The sequence below is a fragment of the Pelodiscus sinensis genome, chromosome 32 (assembly GCF_052426305.1).
Source record: "Pelodiscus sinensis isolate ZL-2025 chromosome 32, ASM5242630v1, whole genome shotgun sequence".
Classification (NCBI taxonomy): domain Eukaryota; kingdom Metazoa; phylum Chordata; order Testudines; family Trionychidae; genus Pelodiscus; species Pelodiscus sinensis.
The window spans coordinates 6,135,103-6,152,590 of record NC_143083.1 but is presented as its reverse complement, the minus strand read 5'-3'; the positions used below and the strand labels follow the sequence as shown (position 1 = coordinate 6,152,590).

At 44.2% G+C, this 17,488-nt stretch overlaps 1 protein-coding gene across 1 annotated transcript in view; it reads left to right on the top strand.

The window, feature by feature from the left end:
- Positions 1–739: 739 nt before the first annotated feature.
- Positions 740–17,488, top strand: part of HNRNPM (heterogeneous nuclear ribonucleoprotein M) — a 50,546-nt gene continuing 33,797 nt past the window's right edge. Inside the window, exons 1-2 of the mRNA XM_006125525.5 lie at positions 740–896; positions 10,590–10,759. Coding sequence (XP_006125587.4) covers positions 805–896; positions 10,590–10,759 — 262 coding nt within the window. The 5' untranslated portion in view covers positions 740–804. The remainder of the gene's footprint in view (positions 897–10,589; positions 10,760–17,488) is intronic.

Below are 17,488 nucleotides of genomic sequence, written 5' to 3'. Positions count from 1 at the left end.
AGCAGCCCCTTGCACAAGCTTGAGCATGCCCTGGGGCACAGAGGGGGGAAGCTATTTCTGGCTACATAGTCCTAATATTATATTCCTAATAAATTATATTTGAGGGGAAATCATTATAAATCTAAACATTTAACAATCTTAACAAATAAAATAATAATAATACTAAATCTAAACACTTTAAGTTGTGGTGAACAAATTATGGGGAGTCACTTCCATTTGGGGGAATCATTTTCAGTACATTAATATGTTATCCCTACATCCCTCCCAACCAGACCGCCCACCCTGCTCCTGCCTCCTCCCTCCCGGACCCAGCAGACCCCACTCCTATGCACCCTTCATTTTTGGCCCCACCCCAGAGCTCCACAAAATCTGCTAGCCCCGCCCCCAGGCTATGGGGTGACTGTATTCCCCGGAGGGCGGGGGGGGCAGGCCGGGGGGGGGGTCGCTTGCTCCTCACTCCCGAGGGATTTTCCTGGGGGCCAGTGGTCCGGCCCCTCCCCCAGGGCAGGAGCCAAAGGGCAGCTGGTTCTCGGGGGGGGGGGGGGGGGCACAGCCAGCAGCTGGGCGGGTCACACACAGCTCCGCCCCCAGGCCTGGTTTGGCTCCTCCCCCGGCACCGCGCAGCCTACCAGGATGCCACGCCCACGCCCAGTCTGGCCGCGCGCGCAGCGCGGCAGCTTCGCCCTGACTCGCGCGCAGAACCGGTGACGTTACCACCCCGCGCAGCCGCAGGGAGTCCCCGTCTCCCAGCGTGCTCCGGGCGCGCGGGCGGTGACGTGCACACAAAGGGGCTACGCGCAGCAAATGGCGGCCGCGGGCACCGAGGGCAGCGGCAAAATGGAGGCGGCGGCGGCGGCCAACGGGGCGGGCAGCGCTGGGGACGGGCCCCCCAAGGGGTGAGGCGCGTCACGGGACACGGCGCGGGGGGGCAGGTCCCGTTTAATTGGCTCGTGGCTCAGCGGGCTGGGGGGGGGCCCCGTTGCGGGGGGGAAGCGGGATGTCGGAACGGGGGGCTGAGCGAGTCGCGACCGGGCCGCTGGGGGGAGGGAGGAAGTCGGGGCCTGGGGGGAGGTCGGAGAGGAAGTCGGGGCGCGGGGGGGGGGGGTCGGAGCGCTGTGGGTCCGGGGGGGGCGGTCGGGGAGGAAGTCGGGGCGGGGGGGGGAGGTCGGGGGGGGGGGGGGGCGGTCGGGGAGGAAGTCGGGGCGCGGGGGGGGGAGGTCGGGGCGCTGTGGGTCGGGGGGGGCGGTCGGGGAGGAAGTCGGGGCGCTGGAGGCCCGGGGACGGGGGAGAGGAAGTCGGGGCCTTGGGGGGAGGTCGGGGCGCTGGGAGTCCGGGGGGGAGGTCGGGGAGGAAGTCGGAGCCTGGGGGGGGCGGTCGGGGAGGAAGTCGGGGCCGTTGTGGCAGGAGGGGTGCTACAGCCTGTTGCAATAACCGGGGATGCGATGTGAGAGTATTTGGCCTGGGGTTTGTTCTTGCTCCTGGGAACTGCATGTGGCAGTGGTTCTGGGTTTTGGGCTCCCTCCCCCTCCAGTGCTCATTGCAGGTGCTTTTGCTCCCGGTCTTCCTTAGTCTGCAGGGTGGAAAAGGGGCTTGTGGCCCAGCCTTCCTCGAATTTCTTTGACTACAGCGCAAACATACACAATTTATGCCCTGGAGACTGCCTTTCTACCCTCTTGTGTGCCAGTTCCCTTTCCTCCATCCCCATTTCAAGGCTAAACTGGAAAGTCTTCATGGATTAACAAACATGCGGACAAGGGGGATCCAGTAGATATAGTATACTTGGATTTTCAGAAAGCCTTTGACAAGGTCCCTCACCAAAGGCTCTTGTGTAAATTACATGGCCATGGGATAAGAGGGAAGGTCCTTTCTTGGATTGAGAACTGGTTAAAAGACAGGAAACAAAAGGTGGGAATAAATGGTAAATTTTCAGATTGGAGAGGGGTAACTAGTGGTGTCCCCAAGGTCAGTCATGGGACCAATCCTTTTCAACTTATTCATAAATGATCTGGAGAAAGGAGTAAGCAGGGAGGTAGTAAAGTTTGCAGATGATACAAAACTGTTTAGGATAGTCAAGACAGAAGCAGATTGTGAGGGACTCCAAGAAGATCTCACCAAACTGAGTGATTGGGCAACAAAATGGCAAATGAAATTTAATGTGGATAAGTGTAAAGTGTGGGCACATTGGGGAAAAATAACCCCAACTATACGTACAGTATGATGGGGGATAATTTGGCTACGACAAATCAGGAAAGATCTTGGAGTTATCGTGGACAGTTCTCTGAAAACTTCCACGCAGTGTGCAGTGGCGGTCAAAAAGGCAAATAGGATGCTAGGAATTATTAGGAAAGGGATAGAAAATAAGACCCAGAATATCTTACTGCCCCTGTATAAAACTATGGTACACCCACATCTTGAATACTGTGTACAGATATGGTCTCCTCACCTCAAAAAAGATATTTTGGCCTTGGAAAGGGTTCAGAAAAGGGCAGCTAAAATGATTAGGGGTTAAAGTGACTGGGACTTTTCAGTTTAGAAAAGAGGAGACTGGGGGGGGGGGGGATATGATAGAGGTCTATAAAATCATGAGTGGTGTTGAGAGGGCCAATAAAGAAAAGTTATTTATTAGTTCCCTAAATAGAAGAACTAGAGGACACCAAATGAAATTAATGGGTAGCAGGTTTAAAACTAATAAAAGAAAGTTCTTCACACAGTGTGTAGTCAACCTGTGGAACTCCTTGCCAGAGGAGGCTGTGAAGGCTAGGACTATAATAGAGTTTAAAGAGAAGCTAGATAATTTCATGGCGGTTAGGTCCATAAAAGGCTATTAGCCAGGGGATAAAATGGTGTTGTTGGCCTCTGTTTGTCAGAGGCTGGAGAGAGATGGCAGGAGACAAATCTCTTGATCATTGTCTTCGGTCCACCCTCTCTGGGGCACCTGGTGCTGACTACTGTCGGGAGACAGGATACTGGGCTAGAAGGACCTTTGGTCTGACCCAGTACAGCCGTTCTTATGGATGCAGAATAAGGCAGCCCACACAGATGTCATATTTAAATTCCAGGACCAAAAAAATCAGCATGTACCTGGCTCACACTGTTTCTTTAAAGAAAATTCAAAGGCTCTTGTTTGCCAGGCTGAAGCAATTATTCTGAGATGAGTTTCTTTCATATTGTTTTGAGCCTCTCATATTTGCAGTCTGGGACAGACTTGAATTTTTAGAACTATAAAGAAAACCCATAATCTTCATACTTAAAAAAAGAGTAAATCATACCAGAGATCAACGAGCTAGAGTGAAACAGGCACTTACAATTGTCTATCCCCATACACACAAACCCCTCTCTTTATCCCATACCCCCCCCATCAATAAAATAAATATATAATATGTGACTCTTCACACTCTATCCACAGCTATTTTGGCTGGCTGTCAGTCTGGCTGGCTGGCCACCCCTGGAGTAGCTTATCAAAATTCCATTGACTACTCAATTAGTTGATTAATCACAATTTAACATCTCTAGGCTGCTGTTGCTGCTCTGTTGCTATCTTTAGTGAACTCTGGTTTTATCAGCTATCATAGATATTTCAAGTTGCAGTTTATACCCCAGGCTGTAGATGTACCCTCAGTGTGAGGGGAAGAGGTGCATTTGTAATCACAGGCACTGGGATTTATATTGGCCAATGAGCCCTTACAGCTGTTAATCTGAAGTACTAGAGTTTTTGTGTGTGTACATTTGTGTGTAATGGGAAGTGAAAGGTACCTGGATAGTATTTGGAGACTGGTTGAGGAGTTGTAGTAGCAAGTTAGTTATGCTATCTAATATTGAGGATTCATGGTGTTAAATTGCAACTGATGTTCCAGCTTGTAGCCAACACAACTTTTCAATACAAAGTAGAAATACTGTGTCCAGTACGTTTTTAAAGAATATTATGTTGAGGCCAAATTGGGATCCTTATAGGTGCCTCCGCTGCCCCCTGAAGTTTTCTTTTGAGAAGTATTTTAGAGAAACACATTTGAAACAACCTAGATAGCTGTAGGAGAGAATGCAGGCAGAAGCCCAGCAGCAGAGTGGGGGGCTATCCTGTTTATTGCACTCAGTGTAGTATGTATGATTACCTGCCCTATGGGCGGGTGGCGTATATGTACATTTGGTGCAAGGAACTCCTGGCCCTTAGAGATGGTGTACAGACTTTGGAGGCTAGGGTGGCTGAACTGGAGGAGCTGAAGTAGGCAGAGAGGTACATAGGTGAGGTTTTCTGGGACACTGTAGAATTGTCCTACCTCTGGTCAGACAGCTCCTGTGCTGTTCAGGAGGATGAAAGGCTTGGAAGGAGAGCAGTCAACAGGAGCAGAGGGAAAACTTCCCATAGTTGGGACCCTCCTTCCAGATGTTGGGGTATCTTCTCACACTGAGGTTACCTCTCCTGGGGAGGGAACTCCAGTCAGTAGGCAAAGGCATTTGTTAGTAATGAGAGATTCGATCATTAGAAATGTAGATAGCTGGGTTTGCGATGACCAGGAGAACCGTGTGGTGACTTGCCTGCCCGCCTGGTGCAAAGGTTGCCGATCTCTCGAGGCATCTAGACAGACTTATGTGTAGTGCTCGGGAGGAGCCAGTGGTTGTGGTACATGTAGGTACCAATGACATAGGGAAGGATAGCAGAGATGTCCTGGAGGCCGAATTTAGGCTGCTAGGAAAGAGACTGAAATCCAGGACCTCTATGGTGGCATTCTCAGAAATGCTTCCAGTTCCATACTCAGGGCCAGATAGTCTCAATGGGTGGATGAGACAATGGTGTAGGAAGGAGGGGTTGAGTTTTATAAGGCACTCGGGAAACTTTGGTTTAGGTGGAGCCCATCCTTCCTGTATAGACTCCCCCTATCCCAAAAGTGGATCCAGACTGTTGGCACTTAACATAAAAAGGTTGCAGAGCAGTTTTTAAATTAAGAAATTGGGGACAGCTAATTGGTGCAGAGGAGCATGTGGATTGGACAAAGATGTCTCCTAGAGGAGAGTCTATTGATAGATTCTCTAGGTTTTAGTCAGGAGGAGAGGATGGAAGAGGATAAAGCGTGAGCCAGATCAGACAAACATTCACATAAAAAAGAATGACACATCAGAAAAGGGCAGACAAATAAACAGTGGCAAGTTTTTAAAGTGCAAGAAGTCTAAAAAAGATGATGGGTGAACTAGAGTGCCTCATGTTAAAGGAGGATACTGATATAATAGGCATCACAGAAACCTGGTGGAGTGAGGACAATCAATGGGACACAATCATTCCTGGGTACAAAATATATTGGAAGGACAGAACAGGTCATGTGGGTGGGAGAGTGGCATTATATGTAAAAGAAAATTTAGAATCAAATGAAGTAGAAATCTTAAGTGAATCAACATGTTCCATAAAATCACTATGGATAGTAATTCCCTGCTTTAATAAGAATATAATTGTAGGGATCTTCTATTAACTACCTGACCAGGACAGGAATAGTGACTATGAAATGCTAAGGGAGATTAGAGAGGCTATCAAAATAAAGAACTCAATAATAGTGGAAGATTTCAACTATCCCCATATTGACTGGGTGCATCTAACCTCAGGGCAACATGCAGTGACAAAATTTCTTGGAGCAGCTGATACAGGTGCCCACAAAGGGAGAGGCAATTCTGAGTGGCACGCAGTATCTGGTCCAAGAGGTAACTATAACTGGACCGCTTGGAAATAGTGACCATAATATAATAACACTTAACATTCCTGTGGTGGGAAGAACACCTTAGCAGCCCAACACTGTGGCATTTAATTTAAAAAAGGAGAACTATGCAAAAATGAGGAGGTTAGTGAAACAGAAATTAAAAGGTACAGTGTCAAAAGTAAAATCCCTGCAAGCTGCATGGACACTTTTCAAAGACACCATAATAGAGGCCCAACTTAAATGTATACCCCAAATTAAAAAACATAGTAGAAGAACTGAAAAAGAGCCACCATGGCTTAACAATCATGCAAAAGAAGCAGTGAGAGAGAAAGACATCTTCTAAAAAGTGGAAGTCACATCCTAGTGAGGGAAATAGAAAGGAGTATAAACATTGCCAAATTAAGTGTAAAAATGTAATAAGAAAAGCCAAAAAGGAGTTTGAAGAACAGCTAGCCAAAAACTCAAAAGGTAATAACAAAATGTTTAAGTACATCAGAAGCAGGAAGCCTGCTAAACAGCCAGTGGGGCCCCTGGACGATTGAGATACAAAAGAAGCACTTAAAGACGATAAAGTCATTGCGGAGAAACTAAATGAATTCTTTGCTTCAGTCTTCACAGATGAGGATGTTAGGGAGATTCCCAAACCTGACCTTTCGTTTGTAGGTGACAAATCTGAGGACTTGTCACAGATTGAAGTGTCTTTAGAGGAGGTTTTGGAATTAATTGATAAACTTAACAGTAACAAGTCACTGGGACCAGATGGCATTCATCCAAGAGTTCTGAAAACTCAAATGTGAAATTGCTGAACTATTAACTATGGTTTGTAACCTATCCTTTAAATCAGCTTCTGTACCCAGTGACTGGAAGATAGCTAACATAACACCAATATTTAAAAAGGGCTCTAGAGGCGATCCCGGCAATTACAGATCATTAAGTCTAACGTCAGTACCGGGCAAATTAGTTGAAACAGTAGTAAAGAATAAAATTGTCAGACACACAGAAGAACATAATTTGTTGGGCAAAAGTCAACATGGTTTCTGTAAAGGAAAATCATGTCTTACTGATCTATTACAGTTCTTTGAAGGGGTCAACAAACGTGGACAAGGGGGATCCAGTAGATATGGTGTATTTAGATTTCCAGAAAGCCTTTGAAAAGGTCTCTCACCAAAGGCTGTTATGTAAATTAAGTTGTCATGGGATAAGAGGGAAGATCCTTTCATGGACTGAGAACTGGTTAAAAGACAGGAAACAAAAGGTAGGAATAAATGGTAAATTTTCAGAATGGAGAAGGGTAACTAGTTGTGTTCCCCAAGGGTCAGTCCTAGGTCCAATCCTATTCAACTTATTAATAAATGATCTGGAGAAAGGGGTAAACAGTGAGGTGGCAAAGTTTGCAGATGACACTAAACTGCTCAAGGTAGTTAAGACTAAAGCAGACTGTGAAGAACTTCAAAAAGATCTCACCAAACTAAGTGACTGGGCAACAAAATGGCAAATGAAATTTAATGTGGATAAATATAAAGTAATGCACGTTGGGGGAAAAATAACCCCAACTATACATACAATCTGATGGGGGGCCAATTTAGCTACAACTAATCAGGAAAGAGATCTTGGAGTCATCGTGGATAGTTTTCTGAAGAGGTCCACACAGTGTGCAGCAGCAATCAAAAAAGCAAACAGGATGTTATGAATCATTAAAAAAGAGATAGAGAATAAGACGGAGAATATCTTATTGCCCTTATATAAATCCATGGTACGCCCACATCTTGAATATTGCATACAGATGCGGTTATCTCATCTCAAAAAAGATATACTGGCATTAGAAAAGGCTCAGAGAAGGGCAACTAAAATGATTAGGGGTTTGGAATGGGTCCCATATGAGGAGAGATTAAAGAGACTGGGACTTTTCAGCTTGGAAAAAAGGAGACTAAGGGGGGATACGATAGAGGTATATAAAATCATGACTGGTGTGGAGAAAGTAAAAAAGGAAGAATTATTTACTTGTTCTCATAAGAACTAGGGGCCACCAAATGAAATGAATGGGCAACAGGTTTAAAACAAATAAAATGAAGTTCTTCTTCACACAGCACATAGTCAGTCTGTGGAACTCCTTGCCTGAGGAGGTTGTTAAGGCCAGGACTATAACAGGGTTTAAAAGAGAACCTCCATGAATGTACAGGCAGTCCCCGGGTTACGTACAACATAGGGACTGTAGGTTTGTTCTTAAGTTGAATCTGTATGTAAGTCGGAACTGGCGTCCAGATTCAGACACTGCTGAAACTGACCGCCAGTTCTGACTTACATACAGAATCAACTTAAGAACCCCAGGCGTCCCCAAGTCAGCTGCTGCTGAAACTGATCAGCAGCTGATTCCAGGAAGCCCGGGGCAGAGCAACTCTGCCTGGGGCTTCCTGTAGTCAGCGCTGGTCAGTTTCAGCAGAAGCTGACTTGGGGACGCCTGGGGCAGAGCAGCTGGGGTGCTACTGGACCAACCCAGCAGCACCCCATCTGCTCTGCCCCAGACGTCCTGATTCAGCCGCTGCTGAAACTGACCAGCAGCGGCTGAATCAGGACCTGGGGCAGAGCAGCTGGGGTGCTGCTGGGTTGGTCCAGTAGTGCCCACGGGCGCTGCAGGACAAATCGGCAGCGGCCCAGCTGCTCTGCCCCAGAGTCCAAAACAAAAGCCTGGTCTGCTGGGGGGGGGGAGCACACTAGCTGCGCGCCCCTCCCCCCCCCCAGCAGACCAGGGACACGGGGAGCAGAGCCGCAGCGGCAGCGGGGTGCCGTGCCTCTGAGGCTTTGCTCTGGCAAAGCCTCAGAGGCGAGGGACCCCGCCACAGCTGCGGCTTCAGTCTGGGTGCCTGTGGTCTGCTGGGGACGGTCCCCAGCAGACCACAGGCACCCGGACTGAAGCCGCAGCCGCGGGGGGGTCCCGCGCCTCTGAGGCTTTGCCAGAGCAAAGCCTCAGAGGCGCGGGGAACCGCCGCTGCTGCCGCTTCAGTCCCCAGCAGACCACAGGCACCCAACTGGAGCGGCAGCAGCGGCGGTGTCCCGCGCCTCTGAGGCTTTGCTCTGGCAAAGCCTCAGAGGCGCGGGACCCCCCGCGGCTGCGGCTTCAGTCCGGGTGCCTGTGGTCTGCTGGGGACCGTCCCCAGCAGACCACAGGCACCGGATCTCAAGGGGCAGCAGCAGCGGTTCCCGCGCTTCTGAGGCTTTGCTCTGGCAAAGCCTCAGAAGCGCGGGAACCCGCCCGGTGCCCCTGGTCTGCTGGAGACGGTCTCCAGCAGACCAGGGGCACCGGAGCAGCTTACGAACGGGGCTTTCTCGCCCCGACTTCCGGGGCGAGAAAGCCCCGTTCGTAAGTGCGGATCCGACATAAGTCGGATCCGCGTAAGTCGGGGACTGCCTGTATCTAGTTAAGTCCATAAATGGCTATTAGCCAGTATGGGTAAAGGAATGGTGTCCCTAGCCTTTGTCTGTCAGAGGGTGACAAAAATAGCCATTTTGATGGATGGCAGGAAAGATATCTTGATCATTACCTGTTCAATTCACTCCCTCTGGGACACCTGACATTGGCCACTGTCGGCAGACAGGGTACTGAGCTGGATGGACTTTTGGTCTGACCCAGTCTGGCCATTTTTATGTTCTAACACTTTAGTCAAGCATAAACTCTGAGAAAATAGGCAATTCTGTATTTTAATTTCTTCTCATTTCTACAGAGCCCTTGCTTAGTTAGTTATGGAGGATAGATGGTGTGCAGCAAATGAAGAGTCCTGTGTATCTATGCCTGCAAGTGAGACATAGATCCACAGGGCTTTTCATTTGCTGCACACTGTCTACCCTCCATAGCTAAAACATTTTTCTCCATTTATAGTATCTCAACTTACTTCTATATACCAGTGCAACCAAGCAAAAGCATAAAACAGTAGTGTTACAAAATGAATTGCTTTTGTGAGCTGGATTATCTGTTGCGTCATGTATGGTCAATCATGTGAAGATGCTGAATCCAACAGAGCTCTTTTCCCAAATGGCTTGATCAGGTACATATTTAAAATTAGTTTTGAATGAGTAAAAATCATTTCCTCTTTCTGATTCTTCCAATGCCCATGAATTCTCCCAGGGTAAATACAATTTAAAGTTTCAGTATTTTTTTAAATACCATCATTGTGAAGATGTTCCTTACAGACTTTAAAATAGTAGATTGAATAGTAAACTTTTTTCCAGTTTGGAAGCTGAATCAAAAATGTGAAACAAAAATCCAGTTTGATTCAAACAAAAGCAGAGTTTTGTTTTGGTTTTTTTTCAAGCTTTCATCAACCGAAACATTCATTTTCCATCTGCAAAAATCATCCTGTTTCAGTTTTGCTATTTTCTGGTATTTTTCACCCTTTTTAAAAATATAGAATTTGAAAATGCTGATTTGAAAGTTAGTGTTTCTATAAAGAATAAATAGTTTCAGCCAAAATATTTCAATCTGAGTTTGCCAAATAGAACCCTGTATAAAACGTTTTTGTCAGTTTCTATTTAGTGAAAATCTGCTCTACTAAGACATTGTAAATGGGTTGCAAATGTAAATGGTCTGTGGGGTAGGTCTGCTTTAACTATGTCCTACTTGAGGCAAGAAGGACATTGTCTATCATCTGGCTACATATACTTACCCAGTTTACAATCTTCAGGACCTACTGATATGAGCTGCAGCTGTTTATTACAGCTAAGTCTCCTTATTAACAAGTCATACTTTTATCATGAAACCATGACAGTTCTAGAACTCACACACAACTCTGTTGCTTGAGACCAAAATGTATATGTATGAACTGTTTCCTTATGTATCTAAAGGTATGATCAGATTTCATTTAATGCTGTAATTGCTAATATGATGTCTAAATACTTGTACATTTTTGTTTTCAGTGAAGGTGAACGATCAAGCCAAAATGAAAAAAGGAAAGAGAAAAGTGTCAAAAGAGGGGGAAATCGTTTTGAGCCATATTCCAACCCTTCTAAACGATATCGAGCTTTTATTACAAATATTCCATTTGATGTGAAGTGGCAGTCTCTCAAAGATCTGGTCAAAGAGAAAGGTAATGGATGCTTTGGGTGGCAGAGTGGTGTCTTGTCATCTTAACTGTGGTTGACTTTGTCCTAAAAAACTGTAACTCGCTAATTGATGTTCTGGATAGAATTAGTGACATGAGGTTTTTCGTTTTGTTTTTTTGCAAGGGATCAACATTAAAGCTTTTTTGGTGTTGCATGATATCTGTTCCTAGACAGCTTTCTACACAGGATCGTACCTGTGTAGGTATGTTGGCATGTGGTTAATAGTGCTTCCTCAAAGCTTGAAAGGTGCCTTTGTCTCATGGAAAATGTCAGACTTTACATCAGGATTTGTTTTGAGGTACTACAACATGCTCTGAAGTATGTCATGTTTTGGGGTAAAGTAGGTTGTCCATTTACTGCTGATTTAGTATATGTAGCTGTGTCCTAGAATCAAAATTGAATAGTCTGACTTGTGCTTAGTCAATATCTGTATTGTTGTACAATATTGAGGAGAACTTAAATGTATTTAAGAGTGACCTGCAAAGGAGGAAATATTGGCTTGTGTCTCAGCACTTGCTGTGTTTTGTAAGTAAAGGAAACTTTTTGGAAAAAGTATTCATGATGTTCTTCCCCTTTTCCATCCTCTTCTAAAACATTTTCACATTGAATTACTAATTAGTGTATTTGGGAATTCTCGTAAGGATGGATTCAGCATCCTTACCCTCTCCAAGTCTGACACATTGGAATTATTGTGTACTTCTGCCAATATTCTAAAATGCTTCCATTCAAATGTTTTTTTACTTGTTTGCTTTCACTCATTTTCCAATCATCCTGGGAATATTAATGTCAGGATCTGAATTTCTAATGCAGTATACCAGGAGATCCCCTACTCTACAATTTAAAGGTCTCAGATTCTTTTTAAAATATTTTATAAAAAGCATACAAATTTTCTCTTGTAGGTCACTTCTTAAATACATGGTAAGAGAATGAGACATAAATTGATATGTTTTGCAAATTAGTGACCAATGTTTAATTGTGGCCTAAAAATAGGGAAGGGATATTAGGTAATGTGCTCACAAGTCGTGGCCTAAATGAAAGGGAACACAAATTTCCAAAAGGTTCTTCAATGTGTATCTGGAGGCAAACTGGAATCGAATGCATGCAATTAAATATAAAGGATTGTAGGCCGTATGGAACATTCATAATTAAATGTCTTGACTTGAAATAATATTGGTACCTAATTTAACTGCCTTCCTGTATCATTGGTACATTAATTATGAATGATCCTATGTTTTAGAACTGATGTAACTTTTCTTGGATGTGCAAGAAACATTGGGTTACGGGAGTGTCTCTTGTAGATGTCTTTAAGTACTATGTTGAATTCCATTCCGAGTGTCTTGTGGTTTTTCTCCAGTTCACGTGGATGGAAAAGTCCGATGTGAGATTGTTTCCTGCCTTGCTGTTCAGCTACTCATTCCTGCAAATGCTCCTAGGGGAACAGTGAAACCTCTTCATTCTGTCTGCAGGGCTTGTCATGTTAAAAATCCAGATGTATTTGTTCTTGGTTTTTGGGACTGCTCAAAACTGTGTTTTTTAACAGTTTAGATTTGCTGTGTAGTTGGGATCTATTTTAACTAGTCATTGATTTTATCCAAATTGGTTTTCTTGTGCTGTGCCTGAACTTGCTGAATTGGAATTTCTTGATACAAGGTGTAGTAGTTCCAAGAACCAGGAATGTGATTTTGAAAATTCTGTTAGAACTCTTGGTCAGTATGTGTAAGAATTACAGGCCCAAAATTTAATGTTTTGGGAGCATGTGAAACTGCTTTGAAGATAAAGGATAAATGTAGGTGATGGATTTTACTTCTCCATCACTCTGCATGTAGAAGATTTTAAAGCTATTCACAACAATGGCATATCAGGTTGCTGAACGTAGAAGCAATTCACTTCAATCAGCTGTTTTGTGCCAGTAAGTATGGTTTAGGAGACACGAGCTTGGAGGTCTGCTCATCTCCAAATTGGTTTTCAGATGTGTACATCTGAAATCTTTAAAAAGGTGGCATATCACTCTGAAGAGTGGTGCCTTTTTGTTCAGTCATTTCAGTGTATTGTGTTGGTGAAACTTGGAATTACAGGTGTGCAGTGTCACCATTTTTAATAACTCTTAGATGTTCTTGTTTTAAACTCCCTTGTATTGGTTAATAAACCCTGTTGAGTTAAACTGATGTCAGTAGCATTGTACATTGGTAAAAAGTTTCTGCAAATGAGTGAGGCCATGTATAGCGTTTACTGAAATGGCATTTCAGTATGTATGTGAAATATAAACGTGGAAAAAATTGCATGTCAAATAGTGTACTTTCTCTTTCCTGGCCCCCTAACAAATGAAAAAGAGGTTGGAGAGCTAATGTAGTTTCCCTTTTCATCTGATATTTCAGAGCTCTTAGCAGTTCATGTTACTAGTAGGGCTATTGGTTGATCAGTCAACTGACACAATTAAAAAATCAAGATTAATTGCACTGTTAAACAATAGAACAACAATTGAAATGTGTTAAATATTGTGTCTTTCTACATTTTCAAATTACAATACAAAACAGTTCTGACATCATTTTTGCATCACAAATATTTATAAAAAAACCTTTCAGTTCAGTTTATACAAGTATTGTAATGCAGTCTCTCTTGTGAAAGTGCAAGTCAAACGTAGATTTTGTTACGTAACTGCATTAACAAAACAGTGGAGTTGTAGACACCACTGTTTTATACTGAGTCCTCCTTCTTCACATAATTGCTAAGATAAATGTTTGTTTACATTTCCAGGATATAATGCTGCCTGCTTCTTATTCAGTGTCACATGAAAGTGAGATCAGGTATTTGCATGACATTTCTGTAGCTGGCATTACAAGGTATTTACATGTCAGATACATTAAGCTTTCATGTGCCCCTTCATACTTTAGCCACTGTTCCAGAGGACATGCTACCATGCTGGTTACACACATTTTAAAAAAATCATTAAATTTATCACTGAACCCTTTTGGGGAGAATTATACATTTTCTGCTGTTGTATGCATATTTTACCATATTTCTGGATGCTGACCCAATTTGTCTTGGTGGTCATTTTAAGAACACGTTTCAATGCAAATTTCACAAAATGCAAAGAACTGGTTTGAAATTTCACATAGCTACAGCACTCTATCTAAGGCTTAATAATCTGAAGTGCATTCCAAAATCTGAGAACGACAGTGTCATGCATGCTTCCAGAAGTCTTAAACACGTAGCAGTCTGATGTGGAAACTATAGACTCCAAACCACCAAAAAGGAAAACCAGCCTTCTGCTGGGAGCATCTGACTCAGATGATGGAAAATGAACGTGTGTTTGGTCTGTACTACTTACGATCATTTTAGCACGGTGACTCCCAACCGCCGGTCCGCGGCCTGCTGCTAGTCCGCAACTCGCTGGTTGCCAGGCTGCGGCGGCTGCCAAAACTCAAATCAGCTGTTCAGAGTGGCTCCGCTCAGGCAGCCTGAGGCGGATATGGAGGAGGTAGCGTGCATGCCACACATGGCTGCTCCCCCTTCCTACATGGCTGCTTTTGCTAGTGGCAGTGCTATAGCTGAGGTGACAGCAGAAGAAGGCAGTGCCTCCCTCCTTCTTCCCTCCCTCTCAGTAATAGTGGCCAGCCGGGGCTCCATGCTCGTCTCCCTCCTCCCCCGTGGGGATGTGAGGCACGCTTGGGAAGGCAGGGGCGCAAAGGAGGAGGGAACATGTGCACTGCTAATGCCCGCTCCACCGTCTGCACGGCAGTAACAGCCACACTCCCTGGGTGGGGCAGCCTCACTCTGGGGAGTGTTGGCATGGGGGAGGGCAAAGAGCTGTTGGTGAGAGCATGGTGGGGTTATGGGGCAAAAGTGTGTTGGCATGGGCTACGGGGTTAGAGGCTAAAGAGACATGGGGCATAAGGATAGGGGTCAAATAGTGTTAGGCGCTGCAGAGCAAGGGGCTGGATTGGGTCTAGGTAACATATTTGCATAATGAATATGCAAATAAAATGTTGCCAGTCTGCCAGAAGTTTGTGAATGGGTTTGCCGGTCCCCGATGCAAAAAAGTTTGGGAACCACTAATGTAGCAGAACAAGTCATTAGCACGGACAAATCCTCTGGAATGGTAGTTAAGCCTGAATCATAGAACACCAGTACTGAAAAGGACCTCGAGACGTCATTGAGTCCAGTCTCCTGCCCTCATGTCAGAACCCAGTACTGTCTAGACTATCCCTGATGTCTATCTAATCTGCTCTTAAATATCTCCAGAGATGGAGATTCTACAACCTCCCTGGGCAATTTATTCCAGTGTTTAACCATTCTGACACTTAGGAAGTTTTTCCTAATGTCTAACCTAAACTCCCATGCTGCAATTTAAGTCCATTGCTTCTTGTCCTATCTGCAGAGGCCAAGGACAACAATTTTTCTCCCTCCTCCTTATGACATCCTTTTAGATACCTGAAAACCGCTATCCTGTCCCATCTCAGTCATCTCCTTTCCAAATTAAACAAGCCCAATTCTTTCAATCTTCCTTCATAGGTCATGTTCTCTAGACCTTTAATCATTCTTGTTGCTCTTCTTTGGATCTTCTCCAATTTCTCCACATTTCTTGAAATGTGGTGTCCAGAACTGGACACATGACTCCAATCGAGGCCTAATCAGCTCAGAGTAGAGCGGAAGAATGACTTCTCGTGTCTTGCCCACAACACTCCTGTTAATGCAGCCCAGAATCATGTTTTTTTGGGTTTTTGTTTTTTTTGTAACAGTATCAGACTGATTCATATTTAGTTTGTGGTCCACTATGACCCCTAGATCCCTTTCTGCAGTATTCCTTCCTAGATAGTCGTTTCGCATTCCGTATGTGTGAAACGGATTGTCCCTTCCTAAGTGAAGTACTTTGCATTTGTCCTTATTAAACTTCATCCTGTTTACCTCAGATCTTTTCTCCAGTTTGCCCAAATAATTTTGAATTATGACCCTGTCCTCCAAAGCAGTTGCTACCCCTCCCACCTTGGTATCATCTGCAAACTTAAGTGTACCCTCTATGCCAATATCTAAATCATTGATGAAGATATTGAACAGTATCGGTCCCAAAACAGACCCCTGCGGAATCCCACTTGTTATACCCTTCCAGCAGGATTGTGAACCATTACTAAGTACTCTGAGAACAGTTATCCAGTCAGTTATGCACCCACCTTATATTAGCCCCATCTAAATTGTATTTGCTTAATTTATTGATAAGATCATGAGACCATATCAAATGCCTTACTAAAGTCTAGGTATACCATGTAGACCTCTTCTCCCTTATCTACAAGACTCTTTATCCTATCAAAATAGGATTGGTTTGATATTTATTTACAAATCCATGCTGGCTGTTACCTGTCACCCTGTTATCTTCCAGGTGTTTGCAGATGAATGCCTTAATTACTTGCTCCATTATCTTCCCTGGCACAGAAGTTAAACTGACTGGTCTGTAGTTTCCCGGGTTGTTCTTATTTCCCTTTTTATAGATGGGCACTATATTTGCCCTTTTCCAGTCTTCTGGAATCTCTCCTATCTTCTGTGATTTTTCAAAGATGATAGCTAAAGGCTGATACCTCCTGTGTCAGCTCCTTGAGTATTCTAGGATGCACTTCATCGGACCCTGGTGGCTTGTAGACATCTAATTTTCTAAGTGATTTTAATTTGTTCTTTTATTTTTACCTTCTGAGCCTACCCCATTACCACTAGTATTCACTGTTAAGCATTCCTTCAAGACCGAAACAAAGAAGTCAATCTTCCATTTCCAAATTTTCGGTTACTTTTTCTCCTTCCACACTGAGCAATGGACCTACCCTGTCCTTAGTCTTCCTCTTGCTTCTTATATATTTATAGGAAGTCTTCTTGTTTCCCTTTGTCTGTAGCTAGTTTGAGCTTGTCTTGTGCCTTTGCCTTTCTAATCTTGCCTGTGCATACCTGTATTGTTCACTTATATTCATCCTGTGTAATTTGTCCTTGTTTCCACTTTTTATTACTCCATTTTGATTTTTAGATCATGCAAGATCTGGTTAAGCCAAGGCGGTCTTTTGACATACTTTCTATCTTTCCTACGCAGTGGAATAGCTTGCTTTTGGGCCCTTGGCAATTTTTCAAAGGAACATTACTAACTCTCTTCATTGTTTTTCCCCTTAGTCTTGTTTCCCATGGGACCTTACCTACCAGTTCTCTGAGCTTACCAAAATCTCCCTTCCTGAAAACCATTATCTGTTTTGCTGTTCTCCCTCCATTATTCTAAGGAATGGTAGAACTCTATGATTTCATGATCACTTTCACCCAAGCTGCCTTCCACTTTCAAATTCTCAACCAGCTCCTCCCTATTTAAGATCAAATCTAGAACAGCTGCCTTGCTACTGGCTTTTTCAACCTTCTGAAATAAGTTATCTCCAATGCAGTCCAAGAACTTATTGCATAGTCTGTGCCCCACTGTGTTAGTTTCCTAACAGATGTCTGGATAGTTGAAGTCCCCCATTACCACCAAATCCTGTGGTTTGGATGATTTTGTTAGTTGTTTTAAAAAAACCTCCTCCACCTCTACTACCTGGGTAAAAGGACATATGAATCTTCAGCACTTTCTTGCGACTCTGGCTATAATGGTGCTACATGAATGCCTCTTTCTTTCAAATGATTGTAAACAAGCGGGCAGCATTATTTTTACAGCCATTTAGTCAAACAAGAAGTAAGACTGAGTGGATTTTCTAGGC